Here is a 9,902-nt window from a genome sequence, read left to right on the forward strand (position 1 = left end):
AAGGAGGCGGTTACTCTTCGGCATAGGGGGTGCCTGGCATCTTTGGGCGAGAGAGCGACTCCTTTAACGTAGGAGAGGGGGACTTTAACGTAACGAGGAGCCAGTGACAGGGTAGTAGTGAACATACTCAGAAGAGAAAAGATATTTGAATAAAACGCAGCCATCACTCCTCAAACATAAATCCCTATCTCAATACTGAAGCCCCAAAGCGCCTTCCTTCACCTGAACTTTGCTCTGTAGCGACATCCCTGGGGGCTTCCAGAAGTTTGTTTCAGGGATAATTCCCTCTTGTGTCTTCTTTTTTCTGCCTGTAACAGTAGAAGCCAGGGAAGAGTTCAATCTACGCGCCCCCCACCCCCACCCCAAACTCTTCTGCCTCAAGCCAGGAGTCCAGAGAGAGATCAGGGCGTTCATCTTCTATTCAGAATCTGAAGCAGATTGGCTGATTTTGAAATCCGTACAAAAACAGATGGGGGAATCCCTCCTTTCCGAAACTCTTTCTTCCACAAACCACTTTCTCCCTGAGATCGAAATGGTGAGCGAATAGGGCCAGATCTGTCTGTTCAGAAATCTTCCTTGTAGTCCAATTCAATTCTGTTTGAAATACAAAGAAATCACACTGCCCTTAATAGATTAAAATTTAATAAAAGACATTAGGTCCGGTAAAATATGAATGCACTACTTAAAATTTTAATAGTAAATTAGGACCCAGATACAAGGAGGAGACAGTGATTTCTCCCCTTGGGATCGCTTCAGGCGCAGGCTGATTTTCGAGTGGGGGGCGCCTACTGCAGGGACCCTTTGTCCAGAAGCCTGAGGGGAATCTCCAGCTACTCCTCCTCACCCAGGGGTGGGGGATGGTGAGGGGGGCTGTTCACATCTGTCTGCATCTGCCAGAGGACTGGACAGAAGCTATTGTCAAACAAAGAGGCTTGGCGAGAAGAAAGGAGCGCCTCCTGTAGGCACACAGTTGATCCATTTTCCATCTTGCTGCTTAAAAAATCAAATGTTTATTTTCCTTTTACTAGGTAGGTCTGTAGGTGTGCAGATGCACAAGTGTGAATAGGGGCTTGGGCATAGGTATGTTGAGGTCGTAGGAAGCAGGTTTCAAATTTTGGGTCATTTGCCTCCACCCCTTGGGTTTATTGCCAACTTTCCAATTGTTTAGATAGCTCATGCTAACGGCGGGGCTGGAGTCTTTTTTCCTCGGAGAGAGGCTTCCACACTCGCTGGAGCACTTTGCAGCAATGCCTCTGGGCAAAACCGAAATGGGTTTTATTGATATCACCGCAACGACGTTGGTATTCTGGACACTCCTGAAAGGAGAGACTGCAAGATTGCAAGTCTTGGTTGATGAAGGAACAATTGCTTTTTCCCCCTAATGCAACACAATCACTGTTCATTTTTCACTTTGAGTGGGAAATGGAGAAGTCTAACTCTATGACTTGACTTTTAAAAAATGTATGTGTTTTCTAGGAGGAAGGAAATCCAGGTAAATAAACTCTTGAATTGCTCTATGACCACATATTAATTTACTTCAACTTGATAATTTGAAAACACAGCCTTCCTTTTTTTCTTGTCCGGAATTAGGGATATCACTGAGAAATATCAGAGAGATAAAAAAGTTATGTTAAACATTTTTTAAAATGATATATGAATTTCAGTTACCAGGAAAATATTCTCATGGGAGTTTTCTTGCTTAAAATAGTTTTGGTCAATAAATTCCATATCAAACAAAGTTTGTCCAGTCATGTCAACAGTGTCCCTCTCTATTTCATGAATTTATTATGGTACCTTATTTACCATATGAAGTGGTGACAAGTGTTTAGCATTTTGGAGATCAGTTGTCAGTTACTATTAAAGTCAAGATTAATTCATATTAACGATATGCATTTCTCAATACTCCCAGGTGACAACATACATTAAAACAACTATTGCAAGTAATTAAGCTCAATGAAGGGGGAGGGGACAGAGAGAGGTTCAAAATACCCCAAATATTTGATTTTCAATTCAAGTTCAGCAGACTGTTGCCACAATAATGCTTGGGAAACTCCTCAGGGTTGCTTTTTACTTTACATCTAATTAGGTACCTAATGAAAGAGAAGAATTTTTTCCCCATGTGGTTTTTCTCCTTGATTTTTTTGTGCCTTTTTTTAAACACATAAACACACTATTTAGGAGTGGCCATACCCAAAAGTTTCTCATGTGATTCACTTGCTGTAATAATCTGGGGAAATTGGAAAGAAGAGGACGTTTGTCTTCCGGTTATTTTCCATCTTCACTCTCACTTTGGCCCTTTGGCCTTTATCGAGTATCTATAGAAAACACACACAAAATATTTTTATGGATTTTTTATTAGGCTTTAAAGATGCTCAACAGTTAATACTAATTAGACCATCCAAAGCCTTTCGAAGATTAAGCAAATTGGACAACCCTTGTTAATTAGAACATAATTTGAAGTTTGAAATTATATCACTGATGAAGTAGTCTAATTAGTATGACGATATGTTAATGGACCAGTGAGACATAGTGCCGGTAGAGTTGGCATGAACCTCTTCACGGCTTGCAGGAAATCCTCCCTCCTATACCGACATTAATAAAATATTTCTATAGACTTCAGCCTTTCCACGATGACATACAATTTATAGTACACACAATGCATTAGCTCATAGCACCGCTCAATTTTTTCACTATTATGAAAACTAATAAATTCGTCAAGCTGAATTAAGCATACAAATCAGATGAGGCATAGCAGATTACACAGTGAAGCGCGGTGTCTCCCGAGCCTAAATGAAATTTCAATCTAATAATTCCTTCCTGGCCCAGTCATAATTTGTTTAGAGATGTTGTTCTACTTCTTTCAAAGCGCTATTCGCACTATAATTAAATGATACTCAAGCTTTTAACTTTGATTTATTTCATTTCTTGAAGCTTGAGACAGTGAGAGCTGTACAATGTCATTTTTTTTGTTTCCTTGAAAATTACTCTGGCTGTTGTTGAGGCAGAAATTAAACACCTAAGCACTTACTTGAACTGTCCGGCACAAGCCACATTCATTCACTTCAACACTCCCCTCTCCCTGCCCCATGTCCAGGTTTATCTGAGCTCACACCCGGGAACACTGCTGCTAGGAATCCCCTTCGGCTACTATTTATTATTTCCCCCCACACAGGGGAAGAGAAAGGCAAGCCCGGGAGGATCCAGGGAAAGCGGAAGGGAATTAAGGACCATGGACAGAGCCTGTCGCGCGCTTGTTGCTGCCGCCTTCCCCAGCACTCTGGCGACTCCTGAGGACAGTGGTCCCATCTTGAACCCCCTATTCTGCCCGGTGGAGGTCAGGGGTGGAGAGGCGGTCCCCTACTCTCCACCGCCGCTTCCGGGAGCTGACCACCCGAGGATTCCCCTTTTCCACTCTCCTTCCCACTCTGTTTTTGTCCCAGCGCTCGCCAGCGCCTCTCAGGCCTGCCGCCTGCTCTCGCACCTGCTCGCCTTCCCCAGGCGCCCAGTGCCTGCACCTGCTCCCGGTCAACCCCCGTCCGGATTGGGCCACCCGCGGGTTACTGCGTTGGGGTCGCGGGGCCTTCTCACCCTCGCCTGCACCCTGCTCCTTCCGCTCTCTAGGGAGGTGACAGAAGCCCCCAACACCGCGGGAAGGAGAGAGAAAATGGGATCCAGAAGGAGAGGGAGGAAGCAGTGTGTGTGTGTGTGTGTGTGTGTGTGTGTGTGTGTGTGTATGTGTGTGTGTCAGAGAGAGAGAGAGAGGTTATCTCCTTTTGCAACTGGAACTAAGAGTGTGTGTCCATCTCTAGGAAAAGTGGTCTGCAATGGGACTGGGACAGAAGTAGGAGTGAAGTGTCAGCTAAAAATAGGCTCCGCATGGAGAGGCTGTGGAAATGAAGATAAGTGGGGCTTGTGCCAGCCCGAGGGTGTTTGTGTGTGTGTGTGTGTGTGTGTGTGTGTGTGTTGTGGGGTGTATTCAGCAGCACATGCGCTGTGTAATTTCTGACCTTCCCTCTCCCTCTGTCAGTTGCCCCTTCTTCCTTTGATTGTGGCTGATGAAGAATAATAAATCCAGGGGCAGGGTTTGTCAGTGGATCCTTCCAAGACTCAACTCACACTGTACTGGATACAGGGAGGAGGAGGAGAAAAGGGGGGCAAGAGGAGCGTGTGTGTGTGCCTGTGTGTATGTGTGTGTCTGTGTGTTGTGTGGGGGGGAGACACGGGGAGGGGGAGGAGTCGCATGCGCACAGACGACCCGAGCCTGCTCCGCGGCTGTCCAATCCGCTGAGAGCTGCGAGAAATCGAGTGAGAGAAAGCCCTGCAGCCCCTGCGACCCCATGTCTCTTTGGCACCAGGCACCCGCCGGACCGTGGGGTGCTCGTAACAGAGCGCCGACCTCCGCTCGTATTGGGGCGGGAGCTCAGAGCGGCGCGCAGGACCAGGGTTGGCCGCAGAGTCTGTGTTCTCAGCGGTGGCCGGGAACCTGGGATCAGGGTCACCTGAGCTGACGGGGTGGGGACGGGCCGAGTGGGGTTGGAAGCCTGGAACTTAGTGGTAAGCAGGAGGCGTGGGAGGAGGCAGCCAGGTAAGAGGCACTCCCAGTAGTCCAGGGAAAACCCTACCCAACGCTGTCTTGGGCCGCAACTTTATTTGGGAGTTTCTTTTTCCGGTGAGACAGAGACCCGGCAGAAGAAGCGGGAGGGGCTGGAGGCTGGTCCTTAGATAGGCACTGCCTGGCGACTGGAGCGCGGACCTGGCCACTTGGGTGGGGTTGAGTGGGGGCGCGATTGTGAGTAGCAGCCGCGGGACGCTGCAAAGGGGCGGCGGCAACAGAGCGCCGGTGGGGGCAGAAAAGGGGCGGCGGAGGGCGCGGTGGGGGAGCGCGAGGCGAGTGCAGGGAGAGCAGAAAGGACTCAAGCCTGAGGGGAGTAGAGAGGGAGAAGGGGCAACACGAGAAAACTAGCAGGAGCCGGCGTTTCCTGGCAAGGGAGGGTGGAGGCGCGCGGGAGAGAGGGAGGGCGGGGGGCGCGGGGGTAGGCGCGGGGAGAGAGGAGTATAACTCGCCGGCCGCGAGGAGCGGGGGCAGTTTCGGGCGCCGAGGTCTGCAGCCAGCGGCAAACGGAGTCAGGCATCGGTTCAGACTGACAGCAGAGGCGGCGAAGGAGTGCGTAGCGGAGACCAGGGGTGCGGAGCCCGGAGGCGGCGGTGGGTGAGCGCAACTTCGCACGGCCCTTCCCAGCTCCAACCCCGGCCCAGCACTTCTCTGAGGGTCCCGGCAGTCGGGGCCAGGGAGTGCCTCTACGGACGAGCGCCCCGGCGGGCGAGAAGATGATGATGATGTCCCTGAACAGCAAGCAGGCGTTTAGCATGCCGCACGGCGGCAGCCTGCACGTGGAGCCCAAGTACTCGGCACTGCACAGCACCTCGCCGGGCTCCACGGCTCCCACTGCGCCCTCGGCCAGCTCCCCTAGCAGCTCGAGCAACGCTGGTGGCGGTGGAGGCGGCGGCGGCGGCGGCGGAGGCCGGAGCAGCAGCTCCAGCAGCAGTGGCAGCAGCGGTAGCGGCGGCGGGGGCTCGGAGGCTATGCGAAGAGCCTGTCTTCCAACCCCACCGGTGCGTATTTCTGCATAATCACCGCTTAAAGGCACATTTTGACAGCCCCCTTTATCTGCTTGATGTTTTTTTCATGTCTGCACAGCAAATCACCCCACACCTCCAACCAATTTTCCCCCCTCTCTCTCTTAAGTATTCAGTGGGTCTTGCCTTTCATATTAATTTTTATGACCTGGGATGTTGCCTTTGCGCGTGTTGTGTTGTGTTGTGTTTCGTTGTGTCTACAGGCTCACTTTCCTCCTCCTCCTGCACTCTCGGCTTCTTTCGGTGGCTTCTCTCTTTTTCTTTTCACCTCCTGGTTTCAGGATTATTATTATTATTATTATTATTAATTATTTTAACGATCTGGGAATGTTGTAGGCGCGGCGGCGGTGTCGAGCCCTGGGCCTGGGCTTCCGGAGAGAGCGCGTACAATTCCCTGCTGAGCGTAATGTGTGCCTTCTACTTGCAATTGCAGAGCAATATATTCGGTGGGCTGGATGAGAGTCTGCTGGCCCGCGCCGAGGCTCTGGCAGCCGTGGACATCGTTTCCCAGAGCAAGAGCCACCACCACCATCCGCCCCACCACAGCCCTTTCAAACCGGACGCCACCTACCACACTATGAACACCATCCCGTGCACGTCGGCCGCCTCTTCTTCGTCGGTGCCCATCTCGCACCCTTCCGCGCTGGCAGGCACGCACCACCACCACCACCATCACCACCACCATCACCACCAACCGCACCAGGCGCTGGAGGGCGAGCTGCTGGAGCACCTGAGTCCCGGGCTGGCCCTGGGCGCTATGGCGGGCCCGGACGGCGCTGTGGTGTCCACGCCGGCTCACGCGCCGCACATGGCCACCATGAACCCCATGCACCAAGCAGCGCTCAGCATGGCCCACGCGCACGGGCTGCCGTCGCACATGGGCTGCATGAGCGACGTGGACGCCGACCCGCGGGACCTGGAGGCATTCGCCGAGCGCTTCAAGCAGCGACGCATCAAGCTGGGGGTGACCCAGGCAGATGTGGGCTCCGCGCTGGCCAACCTCAAGATCCCCGGCGTGGGCTCGCTTAGCCAGAGCACCATCTGCAGGTTCGAGTCCCTCACACTGTCGCACAATAACATGATCGCGCTCAAACCCATCCTGCAGGCATGGCTCGAGGAGGCCGAGAAGTCCCACCGCGAGAAGCTCACTAAGCCTGAGCTCTTCAATGGCGCGGAGAAGAAGCGCAAGCGCACGTCCATCGCTGCGCCAGAGAAGCGCTCGCTCGAAGCCTACTTTGCCATTCAGCCTCGGCCCTCCTCTGAAAAGATCGCCGCCATCGCGGAGAAGCTGGACCTGAAGAAAAACGTGGTGCGCGTCTGGTTCTGCAACCAGAGGCAGAAACAGAAAAGAATGAAATATTCCGCCGGCATTTAGAAGACTCTTGGCCTCTCCAGAGACGCCCCTCTCTTCGTCCCCTCTTTTCTCACCTTCTCTCTCCTGCCTCTTTTCACTTTTGGCGACCAGAAACAATTCCAGTAAATGTGAATCTCGACAAATCGAGGACTGAAGAGGAAGCGAACAAGCGAACAACTGAGCCCAAGCCGGTGAGAATGTAAGACAGTTTCTCAAAGGAAAGAATAACAAAAGATGGCATTTGTCTGTTGTAGCAAAGTTGTCCCTTTGAACCCCACCTCGGATCCTTCAGAGGAAATGTGGAGATGGCTGTTTGCAGGAAGGCAGACGAGACAGCCTTTAAAAAGTCCACAAGAATGATCAAGTAAGATTTGTTTTTATTCTTACAGACATCACCCCTGTTCAAGTTTAAAAGTACACTTTGCAACTATTTTTCAGAAATAGAAATTGATTCAGGACTAAAACTTTAAACTAGAGTTGATGCTTAATGTGATAGAGACATCTCTAAAGTATTTTGAATTTTAAAAAAAGATGGCAGATTTTCTGCATTTACACTGTATATTATATATATATTTTTATTGTGGTTCTTACCCCCTTTTTCCTTCTCTGAAGTGTTAATGCTTAAGAAAAGAGTTGCGCCTGCTGTGTCCACTGATCTTGAAAGCTATTATTGGTTATTGCAGAACAACCCTCTCTGTAAATTATTAATTTATCTCTCTAGCAACTTAATTTTGTGCACATTCTAATTAATTAAACTTCTTTCGTCTAAAAACAGTGGGGGAAATGTATAGCTAGTAACATCCAAAAAATTTTGTTTGATGAGTTTACCGAATTTTTACAGCTTTCCTCCTATACTGTGTTCCTTTTGACCCATTTGTATATTCTCACTTGAATGAAGATTGTTTTTTTCTTTGTTTTTACTGATAGTGTTCTGATTTGTGAGTAGACACTCAATAATGGATGTCTTAATCGTGTAGACCTGATTCACTGTCTGAAGTATTGTTTACTTCGTTACATATTTAATGGGGATTCCCACATTGTCCCCATGACACATGAGCGCTCTCACTTACCCTTACACACACACACACACACACACACACACACTCACACACACCTCTAACAGAAGGGAAGAAGCAGTTGGAAGCATGACTGATGCACCATTTTCTAGCTTTAGGTGCATTTGCCACTTGGTGTTTGCCCTTCGCATTTTAAGATTTCACCAAGGTATTTCAGTCTTCCAGTTTTCAATTGCTTTGTTGGCTACATGTTAACATTTATAGGAATCCTTCAGTTTTTCCTTTTGGAGGTTTGTTTGTAGAAAAACTAATTTGAACTATAAGAAAGACAGTGCACTGCTTGTAAATTCACATTGTTTGGAAAAATTCTTTTGGAACAAAAAATTAGGTACGTGATAACTGGTACCTTATCTACTGTAAATATTTCATTAAAAATGATGCACACATAGATATATTCTTACAAATTTTGCTGTATTGCTGTTCCATTTGAGGCTCTCCAAAGTCTTGAGTTCTGTATATGGCCTGGTTTCTTGTTTTTATTAATAGATGGTTTATTTACTATGGTAATGTATTAATTTATTTTTGGTGTTGTTTGATTGTCTTTCATTGAAGAGATAATTTTAATGTTTTATTGGGAACGTATGCTGCTTTTTCATTAAAATATGTTATTAAAATTAAATGGCTTTTAAAATGTGATGTTATTTTAATCATTTATGTGGGAAGTGTTTTGGTGGGAGACTTTTTAAAAGGAGGAAGCACATTTTGATGATTTATTAGGGAGTGGTTGTTATGAAAGTATAGCTTGGACTTAGTAGGGGCTGTTTTCTCTGGTAAAGTATTAAAGAACAAGGTTTATAACAGCTTTTTAATAGTGAGAGCTCATCTCACAGGATACTTCATTTTCCTGCCCAGAAGAAATTACGGTATTTGGCTCCAAATATCTCCCTTAGAGTTCTTCCTTCAGACTTGCAATAATTCTGCAAAAAGAATCTTTATAAGCAGAGATATTGGATGGACACAATTTCATGCATTCCCTCCCATCTCTCAGGAGTAAAAGTAAGAAAGGAACTCAGCTTACTTTTTAGCAGCTCTAGGAGACTGGGTGTGGCAAGAGCCAAGGCCTGGTCGGAGGAGTACAGCACCCTGGTTGAGGCCCAGAAACGAACCCACTATAGCCTTCAGTTTGGTCACCACCACGGGAAAGCAACAAACCCAGACAGAGCAGGAAGCACCTGAGTTGCTGGCTTAGGAAGTAAAGTCTCTCTCTCTCTCTTCCCTCATTTCCCATGACCTTTAAGGAAACTCACACAGCAGAGTAGGGCTGAGGAAGAAACGCTATGTAGTTAGAAGTAGCAAATTTTTGCCCTCTTCTGTGATTCACCCTGACACCAGAGTTGGTGGGAAGTCTGTCTGACTCTGGTTTGGCACTGACACAAGAAAATTCATCATGCTTGATGCAGTCATTTCTTCTTCTGATCCTAGCTTAAACACATCTCTTCACTATTTTAATAATATTCAGACTCCCTACAACAGTTGGACAACATACTTAATATCAGGTTTTCAAAGATTTTTTTCCCTCAGTAAGTGTCTGGTTTAGATATTTGTGTTATTAATATCTCATACTATTAATTAATATAAGAATATCACGCTAATCTATAGCTCAAATGAGAGGAAGAACTAGATCATTCTCCAGGAGTAATTCTATTAACTTGAGCTGTGACTCCTCTGAAATGGAACTATCTTGAAATGTTTCTTATTTTGGAGACAAGATTAGGAAATACCCTATGAGTCAATGAAAGTTGTTACAGTGACTCAAGTTGGGATTAAATATTGTTGGAAATATCATAATTTCTGGATGTAACAAAAAGCGTTGTGAAAGTTAGATGGAGAATGGG

General features: G+C 47.6%; 1 protein-coding gene across 2 annotated transcripts; it reads left to right on the forward strand.

The window, feature by feature from the left end:
* The first annotated feature begins 5,084 nt into the window (after nucleotides 1-5,084).
* POU4F2 (POU class 4 homeobox 2) lies at nucleotides 5,085-8,698 on the forward strand. Of its 2 annotated transcripts, XM_025386332.1 has the most exons (3): nucleotides 5,335-5,421; nucleotides 5,572-5,609; nucleotides 6,061-7,012. In XM_025386332.1, exons 1-3 carry the CDS (start codon nucleotides 5,335-5,337, stop codon nucleotides 7,010-7,012), a joined length of 1,077 nt encoding a protein of 358 aa, XP_025242117.1. The 2 variants fall into 2 exon arrangements, with proteins under 2 accessions (XP_025242116.1, XP_025242117.1); XM_025386331.1 differs by having other exon boundaries at nucleotides 5,085-5,613; nucleotides 6,071-8,698.
* The last annotated feature ends 1,204 nt before the right edge of the window (nucleotides 8,699-9,902 follow it).

Source organism: Theropithecus gelada, chromosome 5 (genome assembly GCF_003255815.1).
Source record: "Theropithecus gelada isolate Dixy chromosome 5, Tgel_1.0, whole genome shotgun sequence".
NCBI lineage: Eukaryota > Metazoa > Chordata > Mammalia > Primates > Cercopithecidae > Theropithecus > Theropithecus gelada.

Bases quoted from the DNA above. Each gene is read 5' to 3' on its own strand.
- POU4F2 (XM_025386331.1), top strand. From the start codon at position 5,329: ATGATGATGATGTCCCTGAACAGCAAGCAGGCGTTTAGCATGCCGCAC. The intron at 5,614-6,070 runs GTGCGTATTTCT...TTGCAATTGCAG, and splicing joins CCTGTCTTCCAACCCCACCG to AGCAATATATTCGGTGGGCT.